Below are 22,831 nucleotides of genomic sequence, written 5' to 3' on the forward strand. Positions count from 1 at the left end.
GGAAGAGGTCCATGTGTGTAACTTTTTCAAAATATCTATCTAGGTTACACCAACTACCTGCCTTCGGCTTGGCGTTGATTTATGGGACCCGCTGTATGTACGAAGGTTTATTGGTGGAGATATTATTTTAAATTATTATTATTTTAAATATTTTTCTCGGGTAAATTAACTGCCTTTGACTTGACGTGGATTTATAGGAGCTCCTGTATGCGGGGGAAAATGTACACATAAATTGGTCGACTTACCAATTTCAATAAAATATCCAAATCTTTAATGATTACATAGATTTAAAAATGTTTTACATCAACGCCATCTAGCGGGGGTGAGTTGAAAGTAACGTTAATCTAATTTAGGTTTCTTACATTCCGGTTCCTTGTAATCTAGGATATGAGGGCGTTTGAGTTTACCGTCTAAACTCTTTGAAAGGTTGCTCAGGTGCCGAATTTGTTCAGTTATCCCCCTTATTTTCGCTATAGCCGAGTGCGCTATGAATTTAGGACTTTGATTTGCGGACGTTGATGGAACGGGACTGGGTTGACCATCCTTTGTTTCCTGATTTTCTTCTGCGAGGCTTGGCAGCTTTATCTGTGGCTTTCGCGGCTTTATGTTTGGCAGCACTGAAAATATATTCAAGTTAAACATGTAACTTAAAACAATTAAGCTATATAGGATAAGTAAAGCCTCAAACCTTTTCTTACACTCACATTTCTGATTACGTTTCGACGTACCGATTGGCAGTACGGAGAGATCTAATTTGATTTGGCTGCCGAAATGACGCAAGGGTTGCGAGGATGAAGGGTTATCGTTTACAGGGGTAGCTGAAAAAAAATATATAAAATTTTCTTTCATATAGTCACATATATATTTATTTAATGGAATCAGGCGTTACCTTGCCGAAGTCCATCCTAAGTAAGAAAAGGACCAATATTTATCCACTTCCGCACATGCAGTGGTAGTCGTGCAACAAAGTGCGCGCCTACGCCTATGCGCCCAGTGTGTGTGTGTAGTGCCAAGTGACTCTGTGTTTGGCAATAATCGGTGTAACATAACTCCTGAAGATGCCCCATGGAGGGGTGAAACACGTGTTGAGCGGTTTAACGGTGGCAGTTGTGTAATTCGCATTGTTTGCCGCATACGCATTTATCAGCGGGCTGGCGGGCGGTGCACTTTGTTGCACGACTACCCATGCATATGCGGAAGTGGCTAAATATTGGTCCTTTTCTTACTTAGGATGGACTTCTCAAAACCTCAACTATGTCAACTGCGCACCTAGTAAGAGATTTACCGACGCCGCATCTACCGGCCCGTAGTGGCCACTCCAGAACCTTTTGGTTCCAACGGACATCGACATGAAAAATTTGCCTCACCAACAGCCACTTCATGTCCAATACAAACAAGACTGATTAAACCGAATTTAAATAAATCAAGAATCTAAATACCATCACTACAGATAATATCATACATGAAAGAGAAGAATGATAATAATAAAAAATTACATGAATAAATTATTAGAAATAAAGAGTCCTTGTCCCACATGAGATAGGGGAACGAGAGGTTCCCAATAGTGGGACCATTCAAAAAAAAAAAACATCCACTTCAGACGAACAATTCTTTAACCTACATCGTTGACCTTTATTCTTCTGCAAATCCTATTTCTAATTTGACCTAGCAGATAAAATCCTAGCTTCCATTATCGTTAACCACCACATAACGTTTTGGTTTAATAAACTTAAAGAGCACAGAGAAAACTAACAAGCTAAGTTTTACTAGCCTATATATATATATATATATATATATATATACAAAGTATGTAGTCAGTATATGAAGCATAAGCCAAAGCAGCCTAAGGGTTTAACTACAAAATGACTTCATTCAAAATAGCTCCTTTATCAAATATAACTTACTTACTATAAAAATTCAAACTTTAACACCAACACATACGTCAAAAAAATTAACAGAAACTAAAATAAAAGATATTCAGAAATTATATTTTCAATAGACACATAAATAAATTTCCTCACCAGTTATAACTTTCCCTCCAACCGCTTGATTTGTGTGGGTCAATTCGCTGTATTTAATATCGCATTCCTCTACACGCTTCTTTAGTTCAGCTGAAAAAATAAACACCATGTAGACATTTAATCATATATACCAGGGGTTTTAGTTCAGGGTTGTAATTTTTTTTTTCGATTATGACTCTCTGAATAATTAAGAAACTTACCGATAGCGGACTCTTGTGTTCTCTGTCTCTTAGCAAGATCTCTTATAGTCTTCCTCTGTTGCCAAGCCACACGCTTGTATTCCAACGTCTATGAAACACAATTTATATGTTATAGTTTAATTCAAATGACATTACAATATTGTTCACATACATAGACCTACATATATATATATATATAATCTTCTAATATATAAAATTTCCATGTCACAATGTTAGTTACCGTACTCCTCCGAAACGGCTTGACTGATTTTTACCAAATTTTATATGCTTATTCAGTAGGTCTGAGAATCGGCTACTATCTATTTTCCATACCCCTAAGTGATAACGGCGGTCAACCCCTAATTTTTTTTTGTTTTTTAAACAATTTTTTTTAGATACAGCATACAAAAATACATACATCCCTAAATTTTCACCCCTCTACGATCAACTCTTACTTTTTTTTTTGTTATTTAAAAACTTTTTTTTTGCAAAGCAACGTTTGCGGGATCAGCTAGTGTATATATAAACTTGAATATATATGGCAAGTTTAAAAGTAAATCCTTAATTAAAACTTGTACAATATTCCTGTTAAAGTGAAGGATAAGAGATTATAAAGTTTGGTAAGTTGCTCTACTGTTGTATTAAATAGAACCTTATTACCTGTTTACATATCTGTAGTCAAACACGGCAGAGGCATGACTTACCGTAAATAGGCCTCCACTCTCTGGTGGGTGTACTGTACCCATTAGTACAACTTAATTCTTGGGAACTTTATGGATACTATATAACACAAATAAGTAATAGCTTAGAGAGGATATGCCTTGAGCTGAAAAGAAGATGTCATGGAACAGCCCATCATCAAGGCAATCATGGTGTTTTGAGGTGATCATCTTCAGTAATGAAGAAGCAATCGAGAAGTTCCTTGCCTTGTCGGAATGCAAAGTGGGCATTATCGACGAGTTACTTCCCAAGTTGAGGTCTCCTTGAAGGGATCCTTCAAGCATTTGAACCCTAGTCACAACATGAAGCATCTCACTAAGGGATCTAAAACCTTATCTGTATAACCTGCTAAACCTGGTTAAGAGCTCGAGCACAGAAAGCCTCCAGCTTTGCAACCTTAAAGGAAGTTTTAGACTAGACGACTTCTCATCTACCTCAAACCTAGTGTAAAGCATGTAATAAAAAGTTTGAAGATGTTCTGTTGAGTAAGTCTAATAATCTTATATTGTAGGAATACCTCTGAAATATCACATTGGACATCTGAGCACTGCCATATCGAATATAAAAATCTGCAAATGCCACTTGAACAGTGCAAGGAAAATTTTAGATTTCAACGTGTTTCCCAAACTGAAGCAATCTCACCCGTTTGTGCATCTTCTTATAGAGGGTCGCGAGGTACAGTGACAGCTTCGCATTGAGGATGGACCTCCGTCTGAGGTGAAGCATCTCCTTGTGCATTGCTATAGGCGCCAGCACCGTCACTGGAACAGACAGTCGACAAACTATAAAACTACACCAATACCTCGCTTTGCGTCGTTTTGTTTTGCGTTTTTTTCGAAGTTGTGTCGCTGCTTAATTAGTACTAATTTTCACTGTGCGTCGTTAGATTTTCGAGGTTGCGTTGTTTTGGGTTCGAGTCTTTAATTTTTTTGAATTTTTCTTTTTTTTTCTAAAAGATGGCAACACATGTTTCTAATTGCGCCATGCCATCAAAACTCGGGGATTTCCTTTCTAACTAAAAATCAACGCAATTTGAATACAGTTTTATTTTCACTTTGTTTTGCTAATTTTAGAGTTCAGTTTCAATTACGTAGTGTGTTGTAATGTAGTGTCTTGTGCTTTTTTTTAAATATGAATTATAAATCTATATAAATTTTAACGTGTTGTTTCTGGTTACAAAAAAAGTATATATGTTTCAAATTTATTTATTGGCAGAGTTATATAATTTTGGTTTTTTAAATGTTTACTCGGTTTTTTTTTAAAAAGGTGTATTTTCGTAACCTTAAAATCTGTCTTCGATCTTTACATGGTTTGCTATAGAAAATCTTAATTCACTTTTCGGCGTTTCAATTTGCGCCGAGTTTTTTACATACAAAGGAAAGGTTCAACTCATTTCAAGTCCATTTTTATTTGACCTCCTGTGTTACATGGATCTCTTATTGGGAAACACTAGTGTAGACCACTACATTACCTATAAAACCAAAATTTAATTTATTATATATATCTTTCTGGGAGGTTTCTTATCATCACCATCATATCAACATGGACTTCTCTCAAACATCACCAGGATTATTGGTTCACCGCTGCGTCCAGTGACTTCCTGAGTGACGATGTCGTCGGATTACCATATTGGAGCCAACCCACGTCTCGTGGTCACCACCAGGGAACCTCTCACCACCAATATCAATCGATTCCAGGAAGGATGTGCCCCTACTGCCACTTTAGACTATTAATTCTTTGAGCTGCGTTGGTAACCTTGGTCGTTCTGTGGATGTTTTTATAAAATATGTAAATATACCATGAGCCGGTCTGGGAGCGGAGTCTATGACGGTACAATCCTGCATCCTCTTCCTGAACGCAGGCGATATCTTCTCGTCAAAATGCTCAATAGCCATGCTGGATATATCGCGCAACTCCTGGAGAACTTCGTGAGCTCTGGGCGGAGTCTTCGAGGTCTCCACTATGGTGAGTACGCGCCGAATCTCGTCTATCACCTGGAAAACAACAAATTTTTTCCAGCTGTTTATGAAGACCATTCAACAAACAAAGAGGCCTTATTCTTTTATTGTTTTTGACAAATGTTACTTGCCAGTAAGTATTTACCACTTTACCAGGTTTGAAAAGGCACTAAAAGAGCTTTATATGTGCACTATTTGATAAAGAACAACAATAAACTAAATTTCATTATTCTAGTGCTACCGAAACCGCTGTACCGCGCCTTAAGGACTAGCGCGGTACGGTATGGTATATCCTCTACCCTCATCTCCCTGTGTGCAGTGAACGTTTATGAGTTGATATTACGTATAATGAACCACACATTAACCCATTTTAAAGCTTTCACACTAATAACAGATCATCCTGTAGATTAACTGACCTTCCCAGGAATGAAACAGCACATCTGATTGTCTATATACTTCAGGTATGTCATGTTGAGCATCGATATACGTGTCTCTATAGACGTGAGTATATCGCAGTGGCGGGCCAGTGGGTGATATCTGGAACAAACAAACAAATCATCATCAGCATCGTTTAAAACATCACCTGGTGAACATAAATCTCAACATACATTTCCAATAGGACCGTAGATACTGTCTGTGTTCGTCTTTCGAAGACAGGGTCGTTCACCTTGCAGGTAGACAGGTAGACAGGTAGACTTTACACGCCAGGCTTACCGGTCTGTGGTCTTCGCTCTAAACCATGGTTGCACAGACTTATTAGAACTAGGGGCCACTCGTGCAAATCATGAACTGATGGCGGGCCGGCCGCCAGAAGTATAGGTAATTAAATTTTTTAGTTTTATTCTGGAATAGAATTCAATATTTATCGAATGTACGAGAGTATTATTTTTGCTGTCGGCGGGCCACCAGTATTCGACCGGCGGGCCGCGGTCTGTGCATCCATGCTCTAAACCTATACATAACTTTTTTATATTAAAGTGAAAAGGTATTCTCGTATCCACTTTTAAATTGTCCCGTTAACTATCAAACTGCCTCTGTGGGGCGAATTCTCCATGTTTGTAAACACTGCTCTAGAGACTTATGACCAAGTGGCATCCTTAATGAAGTTATGAAAATTTTTATAGCTCCCGTTTTTTGGTTTCTAGTTCCTCCAGCTTAGTTTGAGGCGGTGAAGTCACAATGCGGGTGTAAATATTTTTTTAAAAAAAACAGACCGGTTAGAAGTGGCATGCATTAACAAGATGGTCTCCTCTTTAGTACCTCAATGCTTCAACACTGGTACAGGCTACGCGTTATTTGATCTGTCCACTGCCACTACGACCTTCACAATCAAATGACTTAAATATTTAATGGAATCAGGAGTTATTTTGCGGAAGTCCATCCTAAGTAAGAAAAGGACCAACATTTAGCCACTTCTCTCTCCGATTAGAATCACACCGATTCGGTGTAACATAACTCCTGAAGATGCCCCGTGGAGTGAAACATGTGTTGAGTGATTTAACGGTGGCAGTTGTGTAATTCGCATTGTTTGCCGCATACGCATTTATCAGCGGGCTGGCGGGCGGTGCACTTTGTTGCACGACTACCACTGCATGTGCGGAAGTGGTTAAATATTGGTCCTTTTATTACATCAAATGACTTGTCTATGACTATAGATACGATACGATCTCGTAGACAAACCCCATGCTTTATCGCTCAATGAACCATGGAGGCCTCCGAATCCAAAATATTTTTATTCAAGTAAAGATTACATTCATTTTTGAGTCATTGCTTATTTTAACATAAGTAGTAAATAAGCTACCACCGGATCGGAATGCTGATCTACTAAAAGCCAAAATCTCAACAGTTGCTATTTTAAAATGTAATTTAAATAATTTTTGATATGTATATTATAATATCAAACATGTAAATGACTCACGAAAACCAGTTCCACGTATTTCGATCAACTAGAAACTTTTTGAAACTGTAATTAGATTTATTTATTAATATACACCAATACCTCACTTTGCGTCGTAGTTACGTTCCAAGAAAACACGACGCAAATTGAAACGCCGCAAGTGAATTAAGATTTTCTATAGCAAACCATGTAAAGATCGAAGATAGGTTCCAGGGTCAGGAAAATATTATTTTTTAAAAAGAAAATTGAACAAAGTAAACATTTAAAAAACAAAAATAGTATAACACTGCCAATAAATAAATTGGAAAAATATTTACCTTTTTTGTAACCAGAAACAACACGTAAAAAATTACATAAATTTATTATTATCTTAAAGAACCGCAACACACTACGTAATTGAAACTGAACTCTAAAATTAGCAAAACGAAGTGAAAATAAAACTGTATTCAAATTGCGTTGATTTTTAGTTAGAAAGGGAATCCCCGAGTTTTGATGGCATGGCGCAATTAGAAACAAGTGTTGCCATTTTTTAGAAAAAAAATTATAGACTCGAACCCAAAATAACGCAACCTCGAAAATCTAACGACGCAAAAAACGCAAAACGAAATGACGCAAAAAAAACGCAAAACGAAACGACGCAAAGCGAGGTATTGGGGTACTTTTAATTTTCGATTTAAAACAAAGGAAGGTGTGAGATGTCTTGTTGAACTTTATTACATATACCTTTGGATAATTTAACTTAAAGTGAAAATATAGGCGTTACGAGTTTATTTTTATTTCTTGTATTTATCATGTGTGTCTGTCTCTCTGTACATAATTCCAGTGTCCTTTGGGCGGCAATGGGACATATTGGGAGACCAAATCTCTGCCTCGTTGTTAGTGAATTTCAACCTTATTCACACATTCTAAATACGAAAATTATAAATGTTTTCAATTCTTTATTTAATGTTGGTGACAGATATAAAATTCATTGTAATTTCTTTCCCCTGTGCCTGTTAATATTGTAGATTTAAGCGATGAATGTTATCGCAAAAACAATCAATAAAACAACGGAATTTTAAAAATTTTTACGACTTGCATCAAGTTCATTTACTTCGCTTTACATTATACGAAATAAATCGACGTGTCGATCGGAACAAACCGAACAGAGACATTTTTGTTTCGATATATTTTAATACATTCAACACTTTTACGTCTGTATCTTTATTTTTTTATTTACACTTTTTATACGCCATAGACCATAAATAAAAAATAAAAAATTCATATGGCACAAGAGGTGGTCTTATCGCTCGAGGCGATCTCTACCAGACAACCTTTGACATGAGAGACATGAAGGAGAGGGCAGTTTAAAATGTACATACAAATACATACATTACTATACACATATACATATATACAAATATACCTATACAAATACACCACGGGCTGAGGTGTACTGCTACGTGGCGCGTCCCCAAGGTTGCGGATAGGGGAAAGCCCGAGAGTCGCAATTTGCGAAACAGGGTAGGGGTGAAATAAAATAGCCCTCGCGGACAAAACACAACCCGATGTCAGTGGTCTAGCGTGCCCAGGACTGGAAGGCGACAGGGAATGGTCGTCGCAAGCGCTCCCCTGAGGGTACCAGGTCCCACCTCAGGCGTACTTAAGTGGCCTTACTTCGGTAACCGGGGCTCTGCCGAAGCGGACTGTATATTTCCCTAGGTTCTCGTGGGAACAGCATGGATAAATTAATAAAAAAAACAAACGAAAATGAAAGTAATATGGAGTTGAAGAAGGCATTACAGCTCCACGAAAATACAATCACTGCCCTGGCGGAGTACATAAAGGGCAAATTAAACGTTCATGGAGAGATCCGCAAACATGTGGCCGCGCTAGGTACATCGTTTGCAAAGATCACCAGGGAAATTGGAAGCGTCGGAAAATCAAACGCCACCACATCCGTAGGAGAAGTGCAAACGTCACCGTCTCTATACAGATTGTATTCGGACACGACTGTAAAAGAAACCGAAGAAGAAAGCAAATCGGCAACACCGAAGAGCCGAAAAACGCGAAAAGTCAAAAGGACGGAACGCTCTTCACCCTTGGAGATCAGCCAGGCACCGAAACTGCGAAAAGCTAATACAACGGACTTAGCAGTTACGGTAAGGTCAGAGCTGAAGCCAAAGCCGCCACTTCCACACGATCACTCGGAGTGGAAAGAGGTAAAAAAGAAAAAGCAACCCAAGAAAAAAGTAGTAACGCGTCCGAGTGCTCTTATCATTCGCCCAAGCCAGAAGGATCAGTACGCCGAGATCCTTAAGCGGGTCAAAAAAGATGCTTCCGCGGATCATATAGGCAAATGTGTTGATAAAATTAGAAGGACGGCTACGGGCGATATGCTTCTTATCCTAGCGAAAAATCAAAAAGATAAAACGCAGGAGATAAGAAACACCATTTCCACAGTTCTTGGAAAAGATGCTACGGTAGTATGCAAAGTACCTGAACAGGAATTAGAGATTAAGGACCTAGACGAAACCACGACGGTGCCTGAAATCGTAGAAGCCCTACAGAAAATAACTGGCGGAGGAAGCCATATTTCTGAACACTGCGTCAAGTCCCTTCGCAAAGCATACGGAGGAACACTTACGGCTTCTATTAGAGTAGCAGCAGAATTGGCCAGAACCTTAACAGAGCGGCAAAACATCAAGATAGGTTGGGTCAATTGTAGAATAAGAGCTACTCAAAGGCCTATAAAATGCTTCAGGTGCTGGCACTATGGTCACGTTGCAAACAAATGCAGCAACAAACATGACAGATCGAAGAGCTGCATCAAATGTGGGGAAATAGGCCACAAAGCCAAAGAGTGCGGTAAGGAAGCCCGATGTGTCCTCTGTGTTGACATTGGGAATTCCGAAGACTGTGCTCACATTGCAGGATGTGGTCATTGCCCTGTATTTAAAAAAGCACTTCAGATGTTAAGACAGCCTCAAAAATGATCAAGGTACTACAAATTAATCTTAATCATTGTGAGGTTGCCCAAGACCTACTCATGCAGACTGTACGGGAGCTAAAATTAGACATAGTACTAATTTCGGAACCCTATAAGCACATCAGTGGCCTAAACTGGATCACCGATAAGGAAGGAAAAGCTGTCATCTGGGCATGTGGCACTAAACCTCTCCAGGGTAATCAAAATAATTGTTCTGGATTTGTAAGAGCCAAATTTAATGGAGTACATTTCTACAGTTGCTATGCACCACCTAGCCTAACACACGATGAGTTCGTCCGGTTCCTGGCCAAATTAGTGGAGGATGCCCGAATGTACTCCCCGGTAGCTATAGCTGGAGATTTTAACGCTTAGGCAGTGGACTGGGGTAGTAAAGCTACTAACACTAGAGGTTGCCAGCTTCTGGAAGCGATGTCACTGTTGGACGTCGCCTTACTTAATACAGGCGATAAACCCACGTTCACAAGAGGCGAGGCGAGCTCAATTGTGGATCTCACTTTCGTCAGCAGTACACTGGCAAGAGGAAATAACAGTTGGGAGATCTCGGATACTTACACCGCTAGCGACCACTGTGCCATATACTGGGAGGTATCATGTAAGCCAAATACAAATAGAGTACCACACACAAGAACTGGCTCAGTGGGTTGGAGGACTAGCATGTATGATCCCGGCCTGTTCAAGATAGCACTCGAGGATCGACCACTGCTCTCCAAAAGTGCCAGTGAAAAGGCGGCTGAAATCATAAGGAGGCTGACCGAGGCCTGCGATGCAACAATGCCAAGGCGACGCAACAACAACCGAACCCCACCGGTGTACTGGTGGAATGATAACATTGCTGAGCTTAGGAAAATATGTGTTAAGGCGCGTAGAACCTCCCAACGGGCTCGGAAAACACCACAATTCGAGCAGCTCTACGACAAATATAAGGAAGCGCGATTAAAATTAAATAAATCCATTAAAGAGAGCAAGAGAAACGCGTGGAAAATATTGTTGGAAGAGGTTGAAAAGAATCCATGGGGCAAGCCGTACCAGGTTGTAGTTAAACAACTGAGACATGAGAATACAACGCCCACTTGTCCTATTCTACTAGGAAGAATTGTCAGAGCTCTGTTCCCCACGCAACCAAAATCCTCCTTTCAACTAGGGATTGTGGATCCGAATGAAATCCCCCCTATTACCGAGAAGGAGCTAATGGTAGCATGCGGTAGGGTTGGAAACAACAAAGCTCCGGGACCGGATGGGATCCCCAACGTAGCTCTTAAGCAAGCTATTGTAGCAACACCAGGAGTCTTCTTGGAGGCCTACAATGGCTGCTTACTGGAAGGCACCTTTCCTACCGCGTGGAAACGACAGAGACTGGTACTTCTCCCTAAAGGTAAGAAGCCACCAGACGAGCCATCGTCATACCGGCCCCTCTGTATGCTGGATACTGCGGGGAAAATACTAGAACGTATTATCCACAGCAGGATCGAAGCAGCAGTTGAACCCCACCTAGCTAACTCACAGTATGGGTTCAGAAAAGGCCGGTCTACGCTAGACGCTATAGAGCAAGTAGTCAATATAGCAAAACTAGCAGTGTCTGGGAAAAGATGGAAGAGAGGCTCGATAAAATACTGCCTGGTTGCCACCTTGGACATTAAAAACGCCTTGAACTCAGCAAAATGGGAGGTCATCATGGGGGCACTTAGCTCACTGAATGTACCTCTATACCTACGTAAAATAGTCGCTAGTTACTTCTCTGATAGGGTCCTCATATACACTACGGAAATCGGGACGGAGGAGTACAAAGTCACCGGAGGCGTCCCACAGGGGTCAGTACTAGGGCCACTTTTGTGGAACGCTATGTACGATGGACTCCTAAAGAAACATCTACCCAGCGAAACTAAACTCGTCGCATTCGCTGATGATCTAGCAGTCGTTATAGTAGCGAAACACGTGGAGGAAGTGAAGTGGGCATTTGAAAGATCCTTCCAAGTAATCACCCTGTGGATGAGGTCAGTCGGACTAGAACTGGCTGAGCAGAAGACGGAAGCAGTGCTCATTACTGGCAGGAGAGTTGCGGAGACCATCACACTCAATGTCGGCAGCTGTGAAATCGCAACTCAACCAGCTATACGGTACCTAGGAGTAATGATCGACCATCGGCTAAACTTTAAAGATCAGGCTGAGAGAGCAGCAGCGAAAGTGTCTCTGGTGACAGCTAAACTCTGCCGACTCATGCCTAATGTCGGAGGTCCCAAGCAAAACAGAAGGAAGTTATTAGCGTCGGTGACTACGTCAGTGCTTATGTACGGAGTACCCATATGGTCCGACGCACTGAGCAAACAGGAGTCCCGACGGAAAATCGCCTCTGTTTATAGAGTCAGCACTCTACGGGTAGCTAGCGCCTTTCGTACAGTATCGGAGGATGCAGCATGCGTGATAGCAGGTATGGTTCCTGTTGCGCTTCTTGCAGACGAAAGAACTGATCTGTACCGTAGCAAAAAAAGCAAATCAGACCCAACTTCAGCTGAACTTAGAATTCGGGGAAGACTGAAAAGCTTGCAACAGTGGCAATCGTCCTGGGATAAGTCGACGAAAGGAAAATGGACGCGTAAGCTTATACCAAACCTAGAGTCATGGGTGAACCGAGATCATGGAGAGTTGAACTACTACCTGACTCAGATGATATCCGGCCATGGCTGTTACCGAGCGTATCTCCATAGGTTCAAATACGAAGATTCCCCTGACTGTCCTAATTGTGTCGGAATGATTGAAGATGCAGAGCATGTCTTTTTCGTCTGCCCCCGATTTAACGAAGCCAGGAGGTCTTGGGAAGAAGGTGTAGGATGCAAAATCTATCCTGAAACTCTGATAGCTACAATGCTATCCTCGCCTTCGGCCTGGGAACTTACGAGCGCGTACTGTACGACGGTGCTAAAGGAGTTGCGTAAAATAGAGCAAGAGCGGAGGAAGTTGGCCTGAACAGCCACTCTATCAGAGAAAGCTGCGGCTAAATCCCCCCCGCGAAGTAATGCCTAACGGCCATGCCGTGGGGACCAGGGATACCGAAGAGAGAGGATTGTTTTTAGTCGGTATTGATCTAGATCGAGTCCGACATACGGGGCACCAACATCAGGCCCTATGATACGTAAAGGTATTTTTAAACCTCTATAAAAAAAAAAAAAAAACCTATACAAATACATGCCTTTATTTTTACAATTACATTTTTTTTGCTTGCGTTTCTGCATGCCTGTGTTTAATAGATCTCTTAAATATTTCTTAGTTTAGGTAGGTTTAAGTATTTTAGGTTTTTAAATCATTGAATCGCTCTGTCAGTTTTCTTGTTGATGTTTTTGCTGTTAGCCTTGCGGGCTTTCACAGCTTCGTCGGATACAGGGCTCGCGGGTCTTCGACCCGCGAGCTAAATGGTTCGCTCTGTGCTACTAAGACTGGACCTCATCCCCGAGGGTCCCGCGAGATGAGTTGAAGCCTCCTTTTTTCGTTTCGAGATGCCAGAGTTCTTGACCAGTGGCAAGTAGTGTTATTTATATATTTATTAGCAGATATCACCTACACAATTTATGTATACTCAATTCACTTAAACCCCATATGTAACATATATACATATTAAAGCGAAAGGATAAATAAATTGCCCTCCTGTGGGCCCACGTTGGGATATATGCTCTAGATCTGTATAGTTTTACTCGTTAAAATCCATTCATAAAGAAAAAAATCTGTCTCAGTCGATAAACTCACCCTATGCACAATGCAGAGAATTCTCGAAGCCTATGGAATGTTCTCGAAGCCTATAGAATGTTCTCGAAACACATTATTATCTATTGTCTTACTTCCTTTGTATGGTTGTAAACATATTACATGTTAATAACTATACAAGCGTGGATTAGATTTTTAGTATACATTCAAAAATATATACACTTTTATGTGGAAATAAATAAATAAATAAAAGTAATCATTTATTAAACTATATAATGAGAATTAAAATATATACAACTGAACGTGGATATATATAATAGAGATGGGTAGCTCGCGAACTAAAGACAAGATATATATCTTTGCAACAGATATAATCACTCTCCAGCTCGCGTATTTCAATTGTATCTCTATATCTTTATTTTTAAGACTCAATTTTCCTGATCAGTTACAACTCGTTCAGAGTTAGAAAGAGATGGGCTTATATAGCAACTTACACGTAAAAGGAAGACACGGATAGCTATTGCATGTTTGTATTAAAAATGTAAATTACGGATTTTTGAAACGACATCACAAGCGCGCAATTAGCTTTTTAGTGCTTTATGACAAAGACATGAAATGCTTAATAGGAATATTTCACACGTTTTATGCCGCTTAAGATGTATGTCTGAGCTAAAAGAGACAAAGATATAAAGTATATGTATAACATTAGCTGCCTTATTCTCTCTCTGAGCCGCACTGAGCTAAATAAGTTAAGCATATACAAGAGTGATATATATCCCAAGATAGAAAACATGTAAATCACTCTCTCCTTGTCAGCGATACATTTTACCCATCCCTAGTATATAAATACAATCTTGTGTCCTCCACTGAATAAAACGACTTTAATATTTGAAATCTACAAATCCCATTACACCTTGTCAATTGTTGTACATAATTTTCTGAATAAAAATGGCGGAGATTAGCAAAAGTTACCTTTTTTTTTCTCTAAATAAACAAAGGTAAGTACAAACAAGAATAAAAATATTATAAGGTATAAGTAAAAATTTTACTCCTTTTCGGCATGCTAATAATATATAATTACGTTCATATATTTTTACTGATTCATGCCAGTTTTGGGATATATGCAATATTTATTTCAGTTATAAATTCGAATCTAAACAAGCACGAACAAGGTAGGGAAACGAAGGATGTATTCTCACCACAGGTTATAAATGACCAGGTCGCTTCCTAGTGGTATTAAATCTACGATACGTCCTATATCCAACAGTGGAAGTCATACGATAAAGTAATAAACAAAACAAAGTCCTCTGTAACGATATTTCACAAGCCTTAAATGTCTTCGACTCCTTATTAACATAGAACAAGGTTTTATAAAATAAACATTGTGAACACAATTTTAAATTATCACCTCACTGCATCACAGGGCAACTACACACTGCGGTTTTTATAATTCGAATATTATAATTGTCACAAATAAACGTAAAATACCCGGCGATAAATATTGCATATCGACCTTTGGAAAGAGACAACAGGCTAATTTTTCCTTCGTAGAGCGCTATCTCTGTCGCACACTACCTCTGTGTTTTTGACAGTCGTGCGACATTGCGATTGTCTCTTTCCAAAGGTCGATGTGCAATATTTAGCGCCGGATTTTTTTTAATTTTTTGTCATATATATATGTATAAAGTGCGATTGGTTATAAGGTTGAATGTATAGCACATTTGTCAATAAACATATTTAAAGCCTTTACATTTATCTAATCATCCTATATATAGTGATCACTAAGAAATTTAATATATTATTAATGCTAGAAATTATCGGCGCGTTGCATTCTAATAGAGTATCAAAATTTAATATATGTCAACAAGAACATTATATATTTTACTAGCTGATCTCGTAAACGTTGTTTTGCAAAAAAAATTAAAGGGTTGATCGTAGAGGGGTGAAAATTTAGGGTTGTGTGTATTTTTTAAAGCCACATTATAAAAAAATAAAAACAAAATTAAAAAAAAAATTAAAGGTTGAACAACCCTTATCACTTAGGGGTATGGAAAATAGATAGTAGCCGATTCTCAGACCTACTGAATACGCATATAAAATTTGGTAAAAATCGGTCAAGCCGTTTCGGAGGAGTACGGTAACTAACATTGTGACATGGAAACTTTATATATTAGATATATCGATTCTAACAAATAACTTGACATTGTTAGGGCGTCGTTAAAATAGATTAAGATATATACTCTTTCACTTAAACACATCATCAAAAAAAATTAAACGTAAATGTAAAACAAAAGCGCGGACGCTGTCTGTAGAAAATAGATCCTAATAATAAATAAAGATTCCTCTATCAATCTGTTCCGTTTGTCTTCCCATTTTATGTAGTCTACCATCCAGAACCATACAGCCCCCGCGGTCATCCATTTAACCTGCCATTTGGTTCAAGTAGCCAATCCGCTATGCTATGGTTATGTTCGTCTGCAGTAAACCCAAGTATAGACCGCTTCATACCGCTATGAGCAACTAAGTTTGACAATAAAGCTCAAATCATATATGATATTATTTAATGGAATCAAACGTTATTTTGCGGAAGTCGATCCTAAGTAAGAAAAGGACCAATATATATCCACTTCCGCACATGCAGTGGTAGTCGCGCAACAAAGTTCACCGTCCGCCAGCCCGCTGATAAATGCGTATGCGGCAAACAATGCGAATTACACAACTGCCACCGTCAAATCACTCAACACGTGTTTCACCCCTCCACGGGGCATCTTCAGGAGTTATGTTACACCGATTAGTGCTAAACACAGAGTCAACTGTTGTTGTTGACTGACATTGTATTATACTCGAACTACAGGTCATTGACTTATAATAATACTGCATAAAAATATTGAATACATTACATAGACCAAAGAGGACAAGGTTACATTAGTGTCAGGAATATATGGTCAAGTCAATTTTTATGTCAAGTACTAACTGTGGCTACACACTTTGCACTACGAATCGTTAGTGGTTAGTGGTTTGACACGTTAAAATTAAAAAAGAATAATTGATTTAACATAATTCATTTAAATATACGTAAAAGATTGTAAAATACAGTATTCTGGAGGAAACTTCGAGAACAGAGAGATAATATATGAAAGTTAAACAAGGTAAGAAAAGTATGCAAGCTATTGTAACGGATATAAAAATAATGGAGGAAATAATGTGAAAAAAATATTACAATGTCTCTGTCTACCTACGAAAGAGGAGTAACAAAAAAAAAACATAATTCATTTGAATCACTGTAATTGCGATATAAACATTATTTTATCAACAAATACCTACAAATGCGTCTGTTAAATAACTCCATAAATTTGTAGCGGCGCCAAAGGCACGGAATTCAAAGCGAACTGTCAAATGCGCAAAGTTCAGAGCGAACTGTCAAATGCGTGAAGTTGAGAGCGAACTGTCAAATGCGCGAAGCTTAGAGCAAACTGTCAAATGCGCGGAGTTCAGAGCGAACTATTAAATGCACGGAGTTCGCAGCGAAATGTCAAACGTGGAAAGTTCATTGCGAACTGTCAAATAGGCAGTTTCAATAGTCATTATGCTTTCTGCGCAATTTGTTTCTTTTTTTGTCATAAGAACCTTTCACATAATGTTAAAAATAAGTTATGACATTGGTAGGAACGGTAGGTATTGGTGGAACGGTATTATATTAATATATATTAAATAATAATAGATATAGAAATTACTACTGTACCAAAAAATTAATTGCTAACATAAGAAAAAATAGAAGATATCTTAGAAATCCTTGGACCCTTTCTCCCCTCAGAGCATACATCGAACCCTGCCTGGTTAGTAACTCTGATCGACCCTGCATATAAGCTAAATAAGCAGTTTCACTCGGTTTTAAGTATACACCACCCAACAAACCATCAGTATAGATTTATTTCTAATATTTTTTTAATGAGTAAATGCTAAATCCAGAGATTATAAAATTGAGAAATTAAAAAGATAACAACTCTTTCACAGGTCACGTGTTCTATATAAAAAGTTACACAAAATATCTTCCTTTAATTAGTTTTAAATGCAAAATTAAGAGCATAATATTAAATAAATCTTACATAATTAAAGATTTTATACTTCAATGCATTACATTGAACTTTAAATTCTTTGGAACTTGGTATGTTGACTTATTTACCTGGTTGATAGAATTATTTATTTTATTTGTTTATTTACCCTTTTTTGTATATTATAGACAATAACTAAAAAAAAAAGAAAACATGCATATGGTACAAGAGGCAGTCTTATCACTTGAGGCAATATCTACCAGACAGCCTTTGAATGGAGATGAGAGACATGAAGGAGATGGCAGTTTAGGGTGTACACACATAGATATATACAAATATATATACATTACCATACATATAAATACATACATCACTACACACACACATACAAAAATACTCATATATACATCTATGGACATATTTATGTGGAAAGGGTATTACATGAATACAAATAAATAACAGATGTTAAACAATATCCTATTTTAGACGCCATGGTAGTGCTCTTTTACAATTATTATTAAGTACACATCAAAAATTGTTCAAAAATCACTAAAAAAAAAAGAGAATCTGTTCAGTTTCTGGCCTGTTCTTAGCATATCAGATTCCCAGCTGGTATATCTCATAAGTGCATGTCTACTGGAATAAAGATAATTTGAATTGGAATAATTTAATAATGACAGTACAATCAATCGGGAAATTCTAGAACTAAATTTAAGTTGAACCATGGAAAGTGACTACAGAATGGTTTCAACATAGTATGTTGTTTTTATATATCAGTAGCAACTACATATTTGACATGAAATCTGATGTCATTTGTTTACAAAACATTGTGTTTACTCATATAGAGCATAAACATATATATCTTACATATATATATTCAACACTCAACAGTACCCAATAACTGTAACATATTTACTATAGTGAATGCAAAAAAGGTAGTCGCTTAAGATATGTGAAAGGTTTAGGAACAATTGATAAAACACATTTGATATATTGTGTCGGATGAAGTTCTTACTGTTAGACCTGGAAGCATTTGCAGCTTCATCAGAACGAGTTGAACGGAAGGATCAGTGAACTATTCATAATTTAAAATAGGCAGTCGCATTTCAGCTTGCAGGAAGTTTACCTACACGAGTCAGAGGGCCAGCGAGGACCCATTGATTATCTAACAGAGGATACTTATCCCTCATCAAATTGCCCTCACTATTCACACTTGTGATAATTGAAACAGATAAATCTTCAGATTGACAGTATTATGATGGGTAAATTTTCATACATGGTTTAAAAATTCACATACCTCCAGAGAAGATTCTTGTGTGTGTCTTATAAATTATCATTATTATCACACTAATACTTGGCATATGACCTTTTTTGAGATTTATACTCATTATAAACAGTACACCAAATTATTGAGCGAAGGAACTTGCTTGAATATTTTTCATTTAAGCAGACATTGGTATGATAAAGATATTGTAGTTAAAGTTTACAGACCTTCTCTCGGATTCCCTGCGTGGCAGTTGTGCCTTGACTGTCTTGAGGGCCAAGGCATGTCTGCGTTCTATCATGTGGAACCCACGAGTCAGCATCCTCATGCATATTTCATTAAATGCTTTCGACACCTGTAATAATTTATATTTTTTAAAAAAAATTTTAAAAACCAGAACTATTTTTATCATGACAATTAAAAATAACACCAGAGCAATGTATATTATGATAAATAAAAGTGTTTTACTAGGTGGACCAATGACTTCTTCAAGGTTGTGGGAAGTTGCTGGAGGTAGGCAGCGCAATAGTCCTTGTGGCAATCTTTGGGGCAAGCCACAGGGCAGGATTATGATGACATTTTAAAATTTTGATGAATATAGGCTATTAATTGATTTTTCTAATAAAGGGTAGTTATAATCTATCTCATGTGCCATTTGCATGGTGAAGCAACTGAAAACAACTCTTTAATATTTTATTAATTTGTTGTTACTTCAAAAAAAAACCTTTAGTTTTGCTTTTCTAGGTATGATACTATGATCAGCTGTATAATGTCTAGTATTGATCCTAAGTTCAATAAAAGACATTATACAGGTTGGATATGCACAGGCCTATGCCTGTACATATTGTTATAATAATATTGTCAACTGTTGATCCGAAATTTAAAAAATTAAATTTAGGATTTATTTAAAATTGTTTTGGTAGCAATGATAAATCGTGGGTATAATTCCAGGGATGAAATAAAACAAGCTCAGAAACGAGATATCAGAGATGAGCACCACACTGCAATTTTCAATCTGCCTGTAATATCTTTGGGAGATGCCTGTACCTTGCTGTGGGTATCTATGGGGTGAAATGACTTGTTTCTACTTGGAATTTATATATCTGATATTATTATATTATATTTACATAAGAGTTCATTACAAAGTTATGTACATTGTAACTTGTCATCCTAAAAAGTGAATAATTTATATTGTTAAAAATGTAATGTAAATGTAATATTTGATCTTCAAACTAGGCTTGCAGAACTGTTGTTATAAAGTCTCAAGCTATTATGGAACAATATTGTTGTTTTCTCCAACCTTTTTCTATACCATGGCCCACCTTAAAATTCTTCCCCCTACATAACATATATAATTTTTATATTATAGAGAGAGGATTAGATTGTGTGGAACCCATTTTCTTATTGACCTAAACCTAAAATTGTTGTATGAAGGGTTTAGAGTGGCTTGTAAAAGGGAAATGGGTAAGAGCACTGCTTGCCGGCAGCATCAACATTCCCTTTTGGAGGAGGAAAAGAGAGGCCTCACTTTCTTTCCATTGTGTTGCCATGCAATAAGTGATGTAAATAAGTGTAACAAGAAATGTGGTGAGGGATAAGAGGCGATGCGTGAATGTAATGTATGCTGTAAGTATGATAGAAAATATGAATAGAAATGATGAAGAAATGATAAGAAAAATGAAAGAGGGAATAAAGAGAAAAATTGTGAAGGCCGAGAGAGAGAGGGTTAAAATAGGAATGTTTATATCCCTGTCCCAAAAATAAGATTGGGAAAAGAGATGGCCCCCAATAATGAGGGACATAATAAAAAAAATCAAATTGGTTCTTAGGTCCCACATTGGCAAACACTGGCCTAGACAAATTATAACAGTTTTGGAATTTTATTGAGAATGGGATACATAAAAAGAATTAAATTTTGCTATTTACAGATAAAAAAAAACAAAATTATTTTAGCCATTTTCATTGAAATACCTCTAACAAATCTATTTTTACACCATTTGTTATTTATTACACCATTAAAAAAAAAATTAACATATATTAAAGATAGCTATTCTAATTAAATTCCACCTAACATTGATGTTTGCCTGGTCACCTACATTGTAAATTTAAAAAAAAAAACACAAGTGTCTATAGTTTAAACTGCAGAGTCTTAAAATCTGGTTATGGCACTATATGCATAATTTTGTAATAATACTAAACATATTTTATAATAACAAAGACTACTAAGTATCTATATGTTTCTAGAAATAGATGACATCTTGTAGCTGAGTCAGGAATGTACTAGAATGTTCTACCATGTTCAGCTACTTCAACATGATATTTTATTGTCAGTGGTTTATACAAAAAATTCAAACAAACAAAACATAGCAATAAATAGAATATTTTATTTTCTCCTTGACTTGACTATTTTCTAATTGGCATATATCATTTTATCAGATTTAAAACTGCATAGTGTTTTAGACTAAAATCCTTTCCACTATTTACAGTAACTAGACTTGAAGGTTTTCTCTGGAATACAGGCTTGTTCTGTTACATTAAAGGTTCCGCTTAATTAGAAAGTTATTAGGTTCTTATGTATCTTAGTGCAAGACTCCATAGTTTGACAGGATTGAGGGTTCCCCTAGAGGAGAAATAGTCACTAAATCTTTACAAGCCGTAGCTTGTAAGACAAATTTTGATGAACCATAAATGAATTATGTGCCTTGTTGCTAAAAATTTTATGTCTTAGAAATATGTGATTTCTATACCATAAGTACATTATGCTTAAATTTTAAAAGAAAAAACCACATAAACAATGGGAATTAAATAATACATTGAAAATTTCACACAAGTAGACAATTCATTAAGTAAAAAATTTCGTTTGCTATAAAAAAAGAATAATGGAATGCCTTATAAAACGATAAATAATCTCATAAATATTATTAAACCTTTATAAATTTCTACGGGATGGATTTTTAACATAAACTAGAGATTTATTAACATTTGAATCAAATGTAATAAGAGATACATAATGCTAGTTGAATTTATAAAAATGTTACGTGAAATGTCAATCTCACTCTAGAACAATTACATAGTAATTTAAGGCATTCAATAACAAACAAAGAATTGCAGGGTTTAAATTGTCATATCTATAAATAAAATTAACTTACCAGCCTATTTTTCGCGATCTCGTCGAATGAAAGGTAAGAGATAATATTCTCAATCATAACCACGGGAAGATTTAGTAAATCCATTTTGAAATGGTTGTTTATACTCAAATAAAACCTTTTATTCACATTGGTCTCTACATACACTAAGGGAAAGCAATGTTTACTTAAATGTTTTATTCTCACAAAGTAAATCTTCGCGATATTCCTTCGATTCGTTTCTATGTAGGGTTACTATATAGTGGGATTTTCCCTGACATATTTATTAGTTTATATCTTACTTCAATAAATAGAACGACACTTAAATCAATAAGATCCTTTATTTCTAATACAAATGTACTCAAAAAAAAATTAATACTCAAAATTAAAAGCGTGAATCATATAATATAATTTTTTCTTGTAAAAGTATGTAAATGTATTCTCTTTGAGAATAATTAGAGCAAATGTCAGGTATTTATGCAAATAGAATGGTAACACTCATTATTTCCTGGCTATAAACTATATTTGCCGGACAGAGTTAATTTCAACCGTGCTTTAGTAAGAAAGTTCAATGGGTTGATGATTGCAGTAGGCGTCAGCAATTGTAAGGAAATGTAAAAATGAATTTACATGTACTTTTTTAAAAGGCGTGTAAGTTACAACTGACCTATTAAAATTGTAATTATGAGGTAGAGGATAATAATTACAAATATCTATCATTGACCTAAATATTTAATATATTTTTTTTTCGACTCGTTTATACAAAATGTTTTATTTAAGGCAATACAAAATTGGTTTTTATCGTCTCGTCGTTTTTAGATATCTTATGTGATAATAAAATGTATTTCAATATATTTAATATTATATTGCCTCTTCAATTTCCAATATAAGTTACAATTACATGTTAAATAGAAATCATTGCTATGACACGCC

The 22,831-nt window shown here is 36.8% G+C and overlaps 1 protein-coding gene across 3 annotated transcripts; it reads right to left on the reverse strand.

Moving 5' to 3' along the window:
- Window positions 1–16: 16 nt before the first annotated feature.
- On the reverse strand, window positions 17–22,131 carry pall (pallbearer). Of its 3 annotated transcripts, none has more exons than XM_068768344.1 (9): window positions 21,923–22,131; window positions 19,001–19,128; window positions 5,295–5,415; window positions 4,719–4,914; window positions 3,563–3,681; window positions 2,222–2,309; window positions 2,022–2,111; window positions 705–818; window positions 17–617 (listed from the first exon to the last, which is right to left on the reverse strand). In XM_068768344.1, the coding sequence occupies exons 1-9, from the start codon at window positions 22,004–22,006 to the stop codon at window positions 340–342; spliced, it is 1,218 nt and encodes a 405-aa protein (XP_068624445.1). In that variant the 5' UTR covers window positions 22,007–22,131; the 3' UTR covers window positions 17–339. The 3 variants fall into 3 exon arrangements, with proteins under 3 accessions (XP_068624445.1, XP_068624446.1, XP_068624447.1); XM_068768345.1 differs by lacking the exon at window positions 21,923–22,131 and adding an exon at window positions 21,701–21,739; XM_068768346.1 differs by having other exon boundaries at window positions 411–617; window positions 689–818.
- Window positions 22,132–22,831: the final 700 nt, after the last annotated feature.

The sequence above is a fragment of the Battus philenor genome, unplaced genomic scaffold, assembly GCF_028537555.1.
Source record: "Battus philenor isolate CCGP_79_NKW_IND1 unplaced genomic scaffold, ilBatPhil1.0.hap1 SCAF_25, whole genome shotgun sequence".
Taxonomy (NCBI): domain Eukaryota; kingdom Metazoa; phylum Arthropoda; class Insecta; order Lepidoptera; family Papilionidae; genus Battus; species Battus philenor.

Coding starts and splice junctions, on each gene's coding strand:
- pall (XM_068768344.1), bottom strand. CDS start 22,006: ATGGATTTACTAAATCTTCCCGTGGTTATGATTGAGAATATTATCTCT. Junction 5,416..19,000: donor CGCAGGGAATCCGAGAGAAG/GTCTGTAAACTT, acceptor TGTTTGTTCCAG/ATATCACCCACTGGCCCGCC. Junction 618..704: donor GTCGAAACGTAATCAGAAAT/GTGAGTGTAAGA, acceptor ATATATTTTCAG/TGCTGCCAAACATAAAGCCG.